The sequence below is a fragment of the Geospiza fortis genome, unplaced genomic scaffold (assembly GCF_000277835.1).
Source record: "Geospiza fortis unplaced genomic scaffold, GeoFor_1.0 scaffold27, whole genome shotgun sequence".
Classification (NCBI taxonomy): Eukaryota; Metazoa; Chordata; class Aves; order Passeriformes; family Thraupidae; genus Geospiza; species Geospiza fortis.
Window position 1 is genome coordinate 5,677,181 of NW_005054329.1, and position 16,320 is coordinate 5,693,500.

At 44.9% G+C, this 16,320-nt stretch overlaps 1 protein-coding gene across 2 annotated transcripts in view; it reads right to left on the reverse strand.

Annotated features, from left to right (window-relative positions):
- Window positions 1–16,320, reverse strand: part of CIZ1 (CDKN1A interacting zinc finger protein 1) — a 17,352-nt gene that overhangs the window by 566 nt on the left and 466 nt on the right. The window contains exons 2-15 of one of the 2 annotated variants that reach the window (XM_031057242.1): window positions 13,788–13,954; window positions 12,671–12,806; window positions 11,706–11,766; window positions 8,836–8,915; window positions 8,402–8,481; window positions 7,280–7,462; window positions 6,831–6,961; window positions 6,332–6,416; window positions 5,626–5,739; window positions 5,105–5,284; window positions 4,437–4,506; window positions 3,231–3,352; window positions 373–572; window positions 1–277 (exon numbers count right to left, since the gene is read on the reverse strand). The exon at window positions 1–277 is cut by the window's left edge and continues 135 nt beyond it. In XM_031057242.1, the coding sequence (XP_030913102.1) occupies window positions 241–277; window positions 373–572; window positions 3,231–3,352; window positions 4,437–4,506; window positions 5,105–5,284; window positions 5,626–5,739; window positions 6,332–6,416; window positions 6,831–6,961; window positions 7,280–7,462; window positions 8,402–8,481; window positions 8,836–8,915; window positions 11,706–11,766; window positions 12,671–12,806; window positions 13,788–13,954 (1,646 nt within the window). In that variant the 3' untranslated portion in view covers window positions 1–240. Of the gene's footprint in view, window positions 573–3,230; window positions 3,353–4,436; window positions 4,507–5,104; window positions 5,285–5,625; window positions 5,740–6,331; window positions 6,417–6,830; window positions 6,962–7,279; window positions 7,463–8,401; window positions 8,482–8,835; window positions 8,916–11,705; window positions 11,767–12,670; window positions 12,807–13,787; window positions 13,955–16,320 lie in introns of both variants that reach the window. The other variant, XM_014307159.2, reaches the window with a different exon arrangement.

Consider the following 16,320-nt stretch of genomic DNA (forward strand, 5'->3'; position numbering starts at 1 on the left):
CTGGAGGAGCGTCTGGCCCCAGCAGAGGTGAGACTGCCTGTCTCACCTTTGGCCAGGGAGGAAGGCTCTGCTGCTGCCTCCTGGCCTGCATCTGCTGCCTCCTTCTGTCCTAAGCCTCCTCCACTCCCTGGATCCTGGTGGTCGTCTGTGCCTGCCCTCTGCCTGGCTGTGTTGGCTTCTTCCTCACGTCCCAGGGGCTCCCCTATGGTGTGGCTCTCATCGGAGAACAGGCAGTCGGCACTAGTGGCAGTGGACTTGTCCTGTAGACTTTCTTCTTCTACAACCATGATACCACATACATCATCAGTCACACTGGCCAGGCTCTTGCCCTCTGGCCTAGAGGTGGCCAGCTCACCCTTACCCTCCAGAGACCTTGAAGTTTGTTCTTGCAGGGCTGACAGCTCTGTGCCCTCCTTATCTATCCCATGATCATCATTCATCTTCTTGCTGGTATGTGCTGTTGTAGCAAGAGGCTGTTTTGGATCATCCAGCAATTGGGAGCTGGAGCCCTGGGAATGCAAAGGAGCCTCGGGGTAGGCAGTTGTGGCACGATGCCTTGCTGCCTTGTATCTCTGCAAATACAAACAAACCAACGTGAGAGAGAAGCCCAGCTCAGCTCCTGTCACTGCAGCAAAGCAGCAGCTGGTCCAGGAACACCTGTACAAAAACAGTGGTGAGTGGCAGGGGCACAAGTGATCTCAGCAGCTCCTGGCCTGGCTGCTGAGGCTCTCAACAGAGAAGGGTCAGCTCCTGTGAGGAAAAGTTTATTAAAAACTGAAGTCCCTCTCGCATTACTTAATGCTGAGCCGAGTGCATGGCAGACCTGTGGTTCCCGAGACAGAAATCATGATCTGGCAACTGTTAATGTCAGTCAGACTCAGGACTCTGTAGATGTAACAGTGCAAGTGACAGCTCCTGCTTCAGTTACTGCCAGGACACATACCCCGGGCGTGTGAGGCTCTGCACAGCCCTCAGCTACTGCTGGGATTAATGTTTATCAGCCAAAGCAAGGCTTAAGCTGAAAGCTTTGTATTTCTTCACTGTGTTGATATAATCTGCACAGTCAGTGGAACTGTTGACAGGAAGGCTACGATATCATATCCATTATATCTCATTACAAGTCACTGGGATTTTCCACAGAGTAAAGGTAAGCATATCATCAATAAAAGGACTCATTTGCACTCACTATCATGATGAACCAGTAGAGGTCTGTAAAGAGATTAAAATGGCTACTACGCATGTTCTAGATGATTTCAGGAAAACAACTCACTGTAGCTAGCTAACACATGGCAGGAACCAAGTCTTCAATGCCCAGAGAGACGTGACCTAAAGGAACAAACTGAAGTTCACAGCAGTTCCCTTCATAATCACCTCCCTTTCAGCTGCCTGCTAAAGGGTTCTTTGAACTGGCACTAGCATTACACCTGACAATTTAAGGAAACAATTTCGAGCACAATGCCTTTCACCAGTCTGCAATGTGGGATTACAGCACATCTGACAGGCAGCTTTACATTGTAATTCAGTTTATCACTGCAGGCTTGTTCTTCCTCTGTCCTCACAGAGGGATATGAACAATATCATATCACACTGGAATTGGATCAGTTGAGTCATACTGTACCCAAACCTAAGCAGGTCCAGGCATGCAAACTGGTGTGCAGAGTGATGCTGTAAATTGTCTCAACAGCACACAATTCTCTGCTTTGAAAACCTCTGCTGAGCTACTCTGCTGAGAATACCCCAGCAACTGGCAGTGATTTAATTCAGATTGTGACAACCCCAAGGCACCCAGGCAGCCAAGAATAATAGTTATGTGCCTGCAGACATGTAAGACTGGACTCTTCTCATGAACTCCCCAGGTCATTCTGGCATGCATTTGAAGAGCATCTGATTTCAGCTCTAAGTGGGCCAAAAGAGTGACAGAAGTGGTTGTTGCTGCAGTTTCACTGTATGCTGATCTAAAACAAGCCAGGAAAACAGCAAGTCCAATTCCTTAATTCCTGAAATGACTAGCTGCAGGAGTGGGAGAGGATGAGCAACCATGAAGGAACAGCTGTGGTCTCCTCCCATTCCAAATCCACTGCTCTGAGTGCTGGCAGAATTCTAAAGCACTCCACCCCTTCCTGGAGGCAGTGATGGCTGACTGGGAATAGTTTCTTCTGTCTGAAGACTAGAAGAAAACCATGAAGTTTTGGGGGTTAGGGGTCTATGTATGTGTGTTTGGGGCTTTTTTTAAAACACTATTAAAAAAGGTGGTAGGGAAGCACAGCAGTTTTTGTGGGTGCAGGCAGAGGACCAAGTTGATGTGGAAGCCTCCCTCCTCACCAAGGAAAGGGAACAGTGCTCTCCCATACAGGAGGGCCCAGGCAGTGGTCATGGGATAGGGCAGAAACAGTGCAAGTCCTGTGTACCCTCCACAAGTACTAATCCAGGCCCCTTACCCCCTGGCAAGTCAACAAGGACAGAACAATGGAGGCAGATTCCAGGCCAGCCCAGTAGGAAAAGCTTTAGATACGAAAGCAGCAAGGGGCAATACGGCTTCTTTAGGTGGAGCCAGAAAAGCAAAGGAACAGCATCAGTTTGCAGAGCTTTGTGCTAAGGAGTTTCTAGGAAAGGGCAGCAGACAGAGAGAGACAGACAGATAGACAGACAGACTTCCTCTTGCAGGCTGACCCTGGGGACAAATGGACTCTCATCAGCTTGTAGATTCTATCACATAGAGTCTGTAATGTTAAATTTTCAGATTTCTAAGGTATCTGATTTTACCAGGCCTCTTCCTGGATGAATCACACCCACACTTTTGGCTAAAGGAGCTGTTCTTGCAGTGTCACACCTGGAGATGCGTATGCACCAGCTTTCTTTACAAGGAACAGCCTCTCTCTCCTGCTCAATCCCACCTTGACCAACCTGTAATCTAACAGAGAAGAGGCCTAGGCTAAATGACAGACTCCACAGGTTCAGCAAACAGAGCGGACACTCTGAGGAAGATTCCCAGCCAGAAACAGGCAAAAAGATGACAGCAGCAGTAGCTGGGAAGCAGGACTTAACTGGTTTTAGATCTACAAGGGCCAAGGGAGACAAAGACAGAGCACACCAGGAGAAAGCTACAGCATAATGGACACCAAGGATGATGGAAATGAGCTGGAGACAAGACAGCTAATGTGGTGGATTCACTGGAGAGACACGCACGGGGGAAACAAATGCCAGGCCATGCAATCGCCAAAGGGTCTAACCTGAAAGTTCTCAAAATGCATCAGGGACTTGCAGTGTGCGAGCCGGGCAGCGGAGTCGCTATGGTAGAATTTGTGACACAGCCTGCAGAGGTAACCTGCGACGGGGACCAGAAAATCCAGGCCTGCGAAACGGGAGGGGAAGGGAAATCACAGATCACATTGAATGGAACTCAAATAATGAAAGCATGTTAAAAGAGAAGGGGGATGGGAGTAAAGAAGGAGAGGTGGAAAGCTTTGCTTCTGTTAATCAGGGATTTGCAAGATGACTTGCTGAATATCTCGTCTTACCATGGAATGGCTGTGGTTGATATTCAGAGAGAAATCTGGCTGCCAGAGCAAAGAAACTACACAGAGCGTTAAGGGGGGAAAAAGAGAGAAAAGAATACAATGGAAAACTACAGAGAACATGTGATCTAATGTAATGGGATCAAACCAAGCAGAAGACAGCAGGCGCGCAAGAGGAACACGCAGAGAACATTCACAGCATGAATCATTATTCCATCTGCCACACGATAGTGGAAGGTTACAGTGATATGGAAGATCCGTGTAAACAGAGCTCTCCTTGGGCACAAAACAGCCTCTGCAGAGCTGCCCCTCCTCAAACACGAGTGGCCCTTAGGGGTTTGAAGTTAGTCGCTTACAGGGTGGGGAGCAGACACGGCCATCTGGAGGAACCACTGCCCACCAGGCCAGCAGCACGGCTGAGGAACTGCTCGGTACAGCGTGGGGGTTCTGAAGCGGAGGAAACATGCACAGTTTGGGTCTAGCAGAGAGTTTGATACTGTCAGTGATGCTCAGTATCTCTCTGCAAGCTGCATTTCTGTTGGAAAGCATTCCAATCAATATGCTTTCCGACTCCATCTTTCCAGAGCATCCCTCATTTGCTACCTACTTTCTTCAGTACTCCTGCCCTGCCATGTCCTACCTTAGAAATGTATCTGGTTCTCATCCTTCTTCAAAGCAAAAGGCAGTTGACAAACATCAATCACATCCTCATGTTTTATCACACAGTAATAAAGAAACATCCTGCTTTCAGGAGAGGTTCTTCTCCAGGCAGCAGTGACCTGCACCAGTCCAATGCAGACGCTGGAGCACCATGGCCCAAGAAGTCATTACAACAGTAGGTAGAGACCATCCTCTCCTACAGATACAGCATGTGGACAGAGAAGGCTCTGTGGCCCTTTGTGCTTAACTCTGCTTGCTTACCATAGGCTGTGTCTGGACAATACTTCTCACTTCCTTCGTAATCCTCCAAAGACACTTCCTTCAGCCCAGTCTGGAAACCGAAAGAACATTAGTGCCTACTGTATCTATGGCAATTATCAGGCTCTTGCATTTTTCTGGTAAGCAAAAATGGGAGTAAAACAGAGGATTCACATACCAGTGACAGAGTTACATGGCCTCTGATCAGGGGCAGATGCAAACCCCAATGTCAGCAGACCACTTCATTACAAGGATTAAAATCACTCCTTGCACTCCAAGCCTAAAGGAGCTTAGCCATGTACCTCCTTCTTGGTAACTGCTCTCTACTGGGAATGTATTTGTCAAGATAAACCTCTACATATTTGCTATCAGACCCAGCTACTGCTGGGCTGTTCAAAGAGACTATGTCAAAACTGCTTTGTGCTCCTCAACAAGATTAGTATCTGAATACAGCAGAAGCTGTACAGCCCAGCAGAAACATCTTCATGTATCCCACACACAGTGCCTGATTCTCTTCCACATCACCCTGTGCCCTCGAAGAACCCTCCAGTCCCACCCTCCTGCTGTGCAAGATTGAGCAGACTTAAAAGCCTGAACTCAACCAACCTAAGTCATAGGATCCCACAGCAGATTCTCAGATAGGTCATTCCTTCTTCTGTTGCACAGCATACCTGTTTGGCAGCAGAATCCTCATTCTCCATCAGCACTACATCATGATCTTCCTCCTCACCAGCTCCTCCCTCCTCCTCCTCCTCTTCCTCATCATCATCTTCAAAACAGCCAACAGCATCCACAGTGATCAACTCCTCTGAATCTTCTGGGCTCCCCAACTCCTTCTCTCCTAGCCTAACCTGTAAGGTACAGAAAAGAAAGATCAGATCAACTTTGCACTCGCCATTTAACCAAGGAAGAGCCCAGACTCAGGACAGATTGTATGTGATGAGCAGAAGGGACTGCAAGAGGGGCATAATGCTCTCTTACTTCTAGACACATCCAACACCTTCTCCCTTTTTCACTCAACTTCTTTCAGCGCTAACAAGTGAAGTTCAGCAAAAGATGAAAATTAAAACAGGGTTGGAAGAACTGCACATCTTCGTTTCAGCCCCACGGTAGTCAGGAAAGCAGAAAGTTATTCTGCTCTACAGTGTAACTGCCTGCAGACCTGCACAGCTCTCCACACAGGCAGTATTACCTCTTTGGCTTTCTGTTTGTGCTCAGGGGACTTCATATGCTCCACAAACTTGCGAGGGGTCTTGAAGTGGCGGCTGCAGACAGTGCAGAAGGGACGGAGCGAGCGTTTGGCCAGCTAAGGAAAGAGGAACAATTCTGTAAGTCACAAGAGGCACTGCTTGGGAGGAATGCAGATGAATCTTGAAACAAAGTCAGCCCCGCATCCTGGGAGACCATACATACAATAGTTTTTTCAGCAAAAAGGGCTCCCTAACTCTTATCCACCAAAAAGATGAAAAACATGCAGAGCAAAATAAGTGTGTCTTAAAATAGTGTGTCTTAAATGTTCTGTCACTTCTTCCCTCAAAGTCAATAAATATGCTGGCCTGCCTGAAGTTTAGCTTAAAGAGGCTGCCCACCAACTTCTCCATTCAATTGAGTAGGTGAGCATGATAAGCCATATTTCTTAAGAAAAGTCAAGAATTACAGACTAGAGGTCCCTCAGGCCATACTGACATGTCATGACAACTCGAAGCTCCAACAATGCCAGAGGCAGGAGGTAGCACTGCAGTGCGCTTAGGGAGGGAGTTACTGGCAGAACTTACTGTGCACCCCTCCACTTCACTCACTTCTCCTTTGCTGCTTGGGGAGCAGGAGGTGCTACACACTTCCATTTAATCCCCAGACAAAATGTCAGCACAAAATGAAGTCCATGCTATGGCTGTTACCTTGTGTTCCTGGGTCCTGCGATGTTTGATGAGGTCCCCTGTGAAATGCACCTGGCAGGTGTTACACCACCGCTGCTGGGTCTCTCTGAAGTGACAACAGATAGAGCTGTAGGTCACACCTTTTTCATTCTCCATGGAATACTGCAGGTAGCAATCTGTCCCTGGCATTGTTTTCTTCACAGTTCCTATCTTTACAGGCTCGAATTTATCTTCTCTACTTCTCACCCACTTACAGGTTGCTTTAGCTTGTGCTGACAGAAATGCACCAGATAGAACAGGTCTCCTACTTAATCTACTGTATTAAAAACTACACAGGTCAAAGTCAACTCTGGTATCTTTCAGCAAGATAGAAAGTTGCCTGAAGGAGATTAAGGCCCTTTAAACCAGAGGGAGTTTGTACCTTACCTTAAACTGAGAGGCACCCTGATGCAGTGAAAAATTTTAGAACCCATATAGGGCCACACTCAGATCCAATTTTCTACTGCAGACCAACACTTACCCATCTTTTCCTGCTAGCACCTTCTGCTGTTTCACCATGGGCAGTAGTGAAACAAAACAAACATTGCTCATGTGCTGAATCTCCCCAAGTCGCTGCTGGTGCTGAATTCCAGCCATGTGGGATTGGAAATTCTGAAAGATAGGTTAGGAGAAAAATCCTTTTAAATGTATTCCAAACACAGAAAATAATAGGTATGAGCTATGCTTTCCTTTCTTTTGACTGTGGTTTAACAATGAAATATAAAAGCTTAAGAGCATGGCTGCCTGTGGATCCGCCCACATTCTCTCTCTAGCAGGTTGCTTGCCAGCTCTCAGGAGAGGTTTATTTTATCTGAATACTTGTCATCATTTCTTATGTTCCTTGTTCCTAAAACATGAGCCCTTGCTAACAAGAGATCAGCCATCTAATTCCCATCTCTTGACCACCCTGTCAGACCTGTGCATTTTTACCTGCTGACTGCAGCAATTGGTCTTGCAGATGTAACAGTAGAATTTAAGGACGGATTCCGGGTTGGGATCAGCTGTGCCCACGTCGCAGGCCCAGTGCCCTGGTTTCAGAGCTGTTGTACTGATAGCTCTGCTCTCACTGCTCTGCTGAATAGTCACTTTCAGTGAACCTCCAGAGCTCAACACCTGTCAAAAGGAGGAGTCAACATTAAATTCAATCCCTCAGTAGAACAAAAATTACATCTGCTTTTTGTATGCCACCTAAGCTCTTTAACCTTTAGGAAAATGCACTTAAGCTTGAGCCCACAGGAGGCTGATCAGGACTCTCATACACATTCCTCCCAAAGCCGCTAAATCAGCGATCCCTGTGTCATAGCACCAGCCCTGTTAGCACAGATGGTTGTTTCTGCAGCCTCTGCAGCCACTGTATGATCCAGTCTCTGGGGACTGGAGCCACAAACAATTGTTGCTAAGGGACACAATCAGCTCATTTTTCTCCACAGCAAAACTAAAGCCTACTCAGCACAACACCTGATGGAGTCAGGAACTCAGACATGGGCAGGATGATACATTTGATCGCATCAATAAACGTCTCCAATTATGGAAGACTGTCAAGTCTGATTCACACCTGAGGTTAAATCTTTGTCTGCTCACAGCTTTACACAGCCTGAGGTCCTGATTTAACATCTAGCATGGGGGCCACGTATTTCATGCAAAAGACTCTCAGGGTTGAATCTTTTAACACCACCTGAATCTTTTTACACTTGCTCTTTAGCAATATGAAAGATGTATTTAGCTATGGCCCTCCACACATCGAGTTTAAGTAACTCTTTCAATTCAGCTTTCCATCTTTCCAGCTGAATACAAAAATCTTAATGAATGCCCCATCCATAGGCAGCAGTAGGTAAGGAACAGGCCAGCAGAGGTACAAAAGCAGCAAGTCAGAGCAGACTGTGCACTAATTGCAGACATATTATGCCTTATTGCCAGGGACAACAGCTTACAGCAGGAGACAGAGCTCCAGACGTGGGTGCCAGCTGGTTCCCAGTGGCAACGGGCTTCTCCAGGATGGAGGGGGAGGTTGTATGTTCTGCACCACCCCTGCATGGAGCGGTGTCTGCTCACCTCAGGAGCCTTCGGTTCCTCTGAGAATTTCCTCTCTCTGGAGAGATCTTCAGCTGTGTACTCCTTTGCATTGTCTGTACCTAAGAAGGGAGAGAGTCCTTTTAGCAGTCTTAAATCAAAACAGCAATGACAGGAAAAACAGAGCAGCAGGTGAGTGAAGTCAGGGAGCTTTCCTCACAGCACTGTTGGCCATAAGCCAGTTCACAAACCTTTCTCCTTATGCTTCATAATTAAGACAGAAATATCCAATCATTTGCCTTTGGCAGGTAACAGATATTAGGGGACATAGTTTGTATTTGGTTCCTAGATTTTATCTTCCTTTCCCCATCCTGTACAACTGGGGGAAGAACATTTCTGTAGACCCATGGGACCTACAGGTGCTGCTCCACCAAGGAGTGCCCTAAAAGTTCAAATCACAGGGTTCAGCAACTCACCATCAGCTTGGACATGGGTGCATGAGATTCCTGCTTTCTTGCTGTCTGTGGCATCCTCTAATGCAGACTCGCCAGTCACACTTCAAGGATATCAAGAAAAGCACCTTAATTGCCATGTTACAGACACGAGTTTCAAAAGGCACACCAAGGCACAGGCTGGGGTCTAACCTACCACACTCTCCACTAAACACAAATCAATAAGCTACTGGAAGTGGTATTTCAGGCAAGAATTTGGTAGAAATAAATAAAATAATGTAGAATGGGTGTTCTAGAATGGATTCAGAAACAGCAATAATCTGGACAAGAAAGCTACAACTGATTTTTTGGTTAGCTGCCCTCTCCTGCAAGAAGCCTGAAGGGAATTAAGTTCATAAAATAAATATTCTCAATAAGAGCTCTGAGAGCTCTCTCCTGTCATGACTGGTGACCTGTGGGGAAATTGCAACACCTGGACAGTGTTCCTGGCTGCTCCGTACATGAGAGAAGAGACCTATTAGCACTGAAGGAGTTCTCCATGGTGCCTTTACAGGGATTTCACCACAGCTGCCTGTTCTATTCATACCAGTCGTGTTTAATTTCAGAGTCCCTAAAGCTCTGCTTGTGGGGGAAGTGAAACTCTACAAGATGCAAATCAAAAGGGCCTTGCTTTTAGTGATCTGCTAAGGAGAAAAGCGCTCCTAAGGGGACTATTGAGAATAAACATCTGACTTCCAGAGGGCACAAAGTGTTCTCTGCAGTCTCTTTCTACATCCCCCATTTTTCTGTCAGGACTAACTTTCCACCATGACTTGACTGTCTGCTCTGAGGGTGGCTCAAATTCCCACCTGCTGGCGTCCTTGTGCCAAGAGGGAGCAGCACCTTCTGCACAAGCAGGACAGAGGATAGCGCAGGTAGCGCGTCCCGTTATCCGCGCACGCACACCGCATAATTTATCAGATTGATAAGTGATAAGGGAACTGGGTTACACAGCTATAAATATGCAGCAGGGTTTGGGCACTGCAAACACGAATTAAACAAGAGTGACTGGCATTAACATTATTTGTCAGGTGCTGCCAGCAGGCTCAACGCTGACGGTACCACACACAGATGGTGCCAGCGCTCAGGGCGAGGGTTTGCAGCCTGAACTGCAAACCTTGGGAGCAATCTAAGGAAGCAAAAGCCACCACGAGCATGATTTAAAGAGAAAACGGTATTCTATGGATACTTGTCATGCCATGCTAGAAGTGGGTGTTCAAGGATTTGAAGATGATGAGTGCTTTCTGCACTGGAATGAGGATGTTGTTCCAGGTGTACAGATGGTACATAGGAGCAAAGGCAGAAGTGGGAAAAACCTGAAATGAAGAAGGAGGCTGGTATTTCTGGCTAAAGGGAAATGGAACAATGAAGCATGAAACACAATTTTATGACGTAGATGGGGGGAATGCCCTTCTCATTTGTGAAGGGCAGTATGAGAACAGTAAACTATTTTTTTTTCACAGATCCTTCAACTGTTCATTGGAAGATACTAGAAACACTTCAAAAAAAAGCTAAGGAATAATCTATTCTAGGTAAATACCAGCCATAATATATGCATCAAATCTGGCAGTCCCTAACTGCAGCTTAGGAAAGAATTTTCCTAATAGTTGGCTTGCTGCAGTAAGAGCTGTCATTCTTCAGACTTGATTCTTGTTTTCAGTGCATGTAACAGGACTTTGATTAATACCCTGCTAAATATTAATGTAATTAAAATTAAATTAGCTTTGGCAAACAGATTAACAAAGCATGCACTCAAATGTATTCGACCTAGCTTTAATTGAATTTATTCACTTTCTTGCTAATCAGAGTCCATAACTCACGATGGTCCCTGAGCACACAATATTTACCACTCTTTAATGTTTTACTTTGATGTTTGGATATTACCTTGATAATGTAATCCTGGAATATTCCCCCTAAAACTATCCATTAATGTGTAATCTACAGATGGGAAACAGCGAGGTGAGGAAACTTGTCCAAAAGCAGGCGGCAAACGCCTGTCAGGGAAGGTAAGAGGGCCCAGGAGTCCTGACTCATCGTTGTTAACATATGCTGGAGAATTCTCAAGTCAGTGCCTACAGAAATCTGTATTCACTCCTTCCTCTTCTCCCTCCACACCAGCCAAGGGTGACAGTTCTGGGAGAGGAGCAGCCCGGTGCAGATGGCAGTGGGAACCTCGCGAGGTGCCTTCCCACTAGATGGCAACACAGCCCTGCCTGTCCCTGCTGCACCCTCGGGAGGCTGGGATGGGCCTGCCAAGGCCAGCCTGCCGCGCATCCCTCGGGGATAATAGGATTGCCTTTGTCTATTTTTACCCAACAGACAGAGATACTGGCAAGGCAACCTTTGCAGAATGGATACAGAACTCAACGCTCATTGATACAGGCTTGGATACTAGGGAGTATTGATTCCCTTTCTTTTATCATTTCTCAAAATAAGCTACCCTCTTGTACACCTACTGTAACCTAATATATCCCAAGGCTTTCTTTCCCTTTCTGCTCACTTCACTTTTTTGACATTTAGGGAAGAAACTTAAGAGAAATACATCAGAATAGAAAAGAACCTCTATGCTTACAGGGACCCTGGCAGAAGAATACACGAGCAAACTCAGCTTTGTTGCAAATCTAGAGGAGCTGCAGCTCTCATTTTTCATTCTCTCCCTAGCAGAGACCCCACAACACCTGGTATCTCAGCAAGTACCACAAGATTTTCTGAAGCAAGCTGTCCACAAGCATCTGAAATACCTCTTACAAGCTAGACATCATGCCAATACAGTATACAGCCCTAATTATCAGAAAATAAAATTAGACAACAATTCTAAAGTCAATAACTATCTCAATACCCCATTCAAAAAATACCTCTTCAGTCTTTTTGCTGCAGGCTCAGTGTTCAACACAGACTCTGCTGGAGTTCTTGGCTCTGCAGGAACACAGAAGGAGAATTCCTTAGCAAAACAGATCATGCCACCTTGGGCGCGTTCCATATCTGAATGGCAAATGCCAATGAGGCTCTGTTAGAGCAAATAATACTAAATACTTGCTTACTCTGAATTTATGAGCTGCTCTGACAAGGTTAGATAATGACCTCAAATATTTGAGCTTTATTGGAATGTCACTGTATGAGGTGCTGATCAAAAAAAGAAATCTGTGTTCATATCTATTAAATGGGTCTCAGTCCCGTACCTAAGTGACAAGAGCCATGATCATGGGAACATTAATATAAGCCAAGGTGGCACATCTACCTGACAGCAACCTGTTAATAAGACAGTTTTCACTGCTGTATATTCCCTGGTCACAACCTCATCAAAGCCTGCAGTTTTAAATCGTGCACTCTTCAGTCAGAAATGACATTCCCACATCTGTGTTGTATGTGACATCAAGATACTCAGTGCCAGCAGTTTCTGTTTTGACAAGTGGGGCACCAGGACTTTCAACTCATCTTTTTCTTAGCTGATCGTTACTGGTTCTGCTTGATGTGTTTGGCTGAATGAGATGCTGACTTCAGCATGGGTAAGGCAATGTGAAAGCTTTAATTTCAGACTGGTTTTCTTTTTGCCCCCCATCTTAAACAGAGCTCAGTGTCAAAAGGGACTTCTGAGAGGCATCCATGCAAGAGAAATGGAGTAGGCTCATAAAAAAAAAATCAGGTAAAAGTGGTAGATGAAGCACATAGCAGAGGGCTATCACAAGCAGCTTAAGTATTTATAATTAGAGAGAAACATAGCTGATTAAGCCTAAAATCATCTCCAGTTTTTGCTGCAGGACTAGTCAAGAGATGTTTATCATATTTGCAAGCAGTTGTTTCACTACAGGCTCCCCCTTACCTGTGGATGGTGAGGAATTGTTCTGCTCTGACCCTACTTGCATTCCCTCTGGAATTTCCATTTTCTCATCACCTTGTGTCTGAGATGAAGACCCAGGATCCAGTTCCCGCTTCCTGTCAGGAACCCTCTGGAAGTCCTGTAACGGGCAGAGAGTCACTGCCACCTCTTAGTCCTTAACACACACTGCCTAAAGCACCAGAGTTTTACTGTGGGGCAGGAATGGAATTCCAGTGATAATGGAAAGGAACAGATGGTTCATAATGGACTGCCCCACCTAAGGCAAGCTTACATGGTCAAAGAGAGCAAGGTATTTCAGTTCCACAGGCAGCCAGGACATGTCCCCAGTGCCTTAAGCAGCAGCTGTAGGAAATACAGCTGCTAGCAGAGGGTAGGACCATGCTAAAGGAACTCTGGCAAGAGGTGCATGGGCAGGGAAAAGGATAGTCCAAAATAATTCCTCTTCTTTTGACTCTGCAGGACAGTCCAAGAGTGTGAGTTTACCTTATCCACCACATCTTTTTGACAGAATGGGATGAAATATGCCAAAGCTAATCTAAGAGGAGGCAAGTAGCAGTCAACCAAGAACCATTTCCAGGATACAAAAGAGGTCTTAATGATGGAAAATGTGAAAGGTTTTTACAAAACAAGAATTGTAGATTTTACAAAATCCACAAGGACAAATATGAGTCTGATCTTAAAAAGTGGGAAACAGCCCAAAGAGGCAGAGTGTCCATAGTAGAAGCAAGTTGTTTGGGAACAACAAACTGCTTTGGAACAGCAAAGTACTTAGCCAGGATTTCTTCTGTTGTAATTACTTTTAAGCTGATACCTCTAAATGCTCCTTTTATATCCTAGGTTTAAACAGTTCTATCATGGAGAATTCTCTCCCTTGGGCAAGTAATGACAAAAAACCTTTGCATTGTAAATGTAAATATGGACCACAAGAGCCTTCGGGATGGAATGATTTCTGCATTTCTGTGTCAGCAGCATGGCACAAAACATTATTTTTTTTGTAAGGCTCTCTCCCTTCTCCTTTGTACTCTGCCTACTATACACTCAACAACTGCAAGTGAAAAGGAGCACAAAGCTCCCCAGCAGTAGGAAAGCACAGCCCCACCTTGCGAAAGGTCCGGTTCTGCCGCTGGAATGGGAGGCTGGGGAAGCCCAGCCGAGTTGGCTTTAAGGAGACCCCAACAGGTGGTGGTCCCAGGAGGGAATGTCTTGTAGCCTGAGGGAAGAACTGCTGCAGTGCTGGCGCTGTCATGTTAAATCCACGCAGGTTTCCTATAAATGCAAACACAGCGTTTCACCACCCTGAAACGTGCAAAGGAGAGAAAATCTTCCACCTGAACAAGCAGCAGGTGGGGAAGGGGAGGGGAAGGGCTCCTCTACACATGACCCCGTCTTTTACTGGGCACTGCATAGGTGCTGTGTGCTCTACCCTCTTCAGCACACAGAATGATTTGATGTGAGAGCAACCATTACTATGGATCAGGCTATTTAATTATAATTGCCACTTCAGGCAAAGATCATTAGAGCAATTATTTGATCTGAGCACATTAGCACTCGTGTTTGCAACAAACAAGGTCTCGTTTTACAAAAACTCTCTGTAAAAAAAGGAAAATTCACCCCACATTGGTGCAGCTGACTGCCCACACCATAGCTTGAACCTCTTTAAAACAAGCCAGTAACAGCATTTCATTTAAAACAACACCAAACTTTAAAAAAAAAAACCACAGTCCTCTCTGCCACCTGGTTGCCATGCAAGCTCAACATGTCAACCTCAACTCTGACACTTGAGACTCTGCCATTTCCAATTATAATGTTCTGCTTTCTGAACAGTTCAGCATCCACAGACTATTAACCAAGTGTCAAAAATTTCTTCTGAAGACAGTCCTTGTCACTCCCATTTCAGGTGTGAGGGAATGGAGAGGCCCAGATGCCTCAGCTATACCCTCAGAAACCATCCATCATTCAGGGAACCTGGACTTAAATTGCCATTTTTTCTCTCTCACTTGAATTAGTGCATACTCCAGCCTTTTAGCAGCCGTCAAAACAGGGCAGCAAAGTTTGGAAACAGGCACCCAACACCTGAAAAACCAAGCTACACTCTGAAAAGCCTGCAGCACAATAGGAAGTACTCCCTATGTTTGTCTTCAAAAGCAATCTAACCTATTATTACTTCCCATATATAATCCCTTACAGTAAAAGGACATAGCTATATTAAAAAAAAATTAAATCTAACACAAGAAATCATCTTCTGCTCTCGGTTTGACATCTTTAAAGAACCACACATCTGTTTCAATTTGAAGTATTTATCTTTTCCTATTCCCACCGCTGAAGCCACACACAGCCAATGAATTATTTATGCTGATGCTTCCCAGGGACAGAAATGGCAGAGCATCAGATATTCTTACATGTAACCCAAACCTGATGGCCAAAAAATTCATATCAGTAAAAAGGGCCACATGGACATTGGCAACCATATTCCATGTTCCCTGTGGCTACCTGAGGTAGGTGATTGAGAGAAGTCACAACTCCATGGAGAGGTGAAGAGGAGCAACACTTAGATAAAGTGCATGTGAAGTGTTCATTAACATATCTTATCCTGCTCTATCTAATTAGCCCCAAGCCCTTGGCACACTATTTAAATACAACTCCTCAATAAAAGATTCAGGGAAAAAATGTCAGCTGACTGCAAACGAATCTAGAAGGAGCATGACTGACTGAAGGCTGGAGTCACAATTTTTCCTGACAACGATATATGGACACCAATCATCAGAGCATGGCTTGTCCTTTCTCACTGTCACTTTCCCTTCAACCTGAGAGAGATCTGTGGAGAGCCACTGGAGTCACTAGAGAGCCCTCTCATTAAATGGGCAAGAGAGAACAAAAGGAGAGTTAACGACATGCAGAATAAATCTTTTGTCTTCACATCTGGACATGATTCACAGGCAAGGTAGAAATTGCAGGCATTAATCTAGACTAGGCACTTGAAAACTATCTCAGGTACTGATTTTCTGTGTTGAAAACAACTGTCAGGTTAAGACATGAGCAAAAAATAAAAACATATCTTTATTCCTATTATCTTTACATTAGTAATTCTATTATTAAAGCAGCTTCATAATTTGTTTTGAAAACACAAAAAGAAAAGGAAAATCCACTTGTGGAAAGATAATAATGGAAAGACAGAGATATTGCCCACCATAGATATCACAGTCATTTCAGGGAATCAAAATTTCACAATACAATTGACACCCAAACCATCTTCTACCTTAATATACTGTATTTGTTTGTACTGCACTAACTTTGGATAAAGACAAGAATGTACTGCAAACAAGGTTAGTGTGTACGTAACAGATAAATAAATGGCCTTAACCTTGTAACCAAGAAAGACAAACAAATAACCAAAATCTCAGTATTTGATCTAAATATATTGATGAAAAAATACTTGCTCCATCATGCCTAAAAGGGAAGGCATGTATTCAGTATCTAACCTGATAACCCCTAGTGCTATTCCCAGTTGTGAACAGCTGGGCACATGTGATTTTCAACAACTGAAGAACCTCTGTTCTGAGGACTATGGACTAATTTAAAGAGAAGATGGGAGAAAAAAAAAAAGAAGACAACAAACAGAACTGCCAAGTACA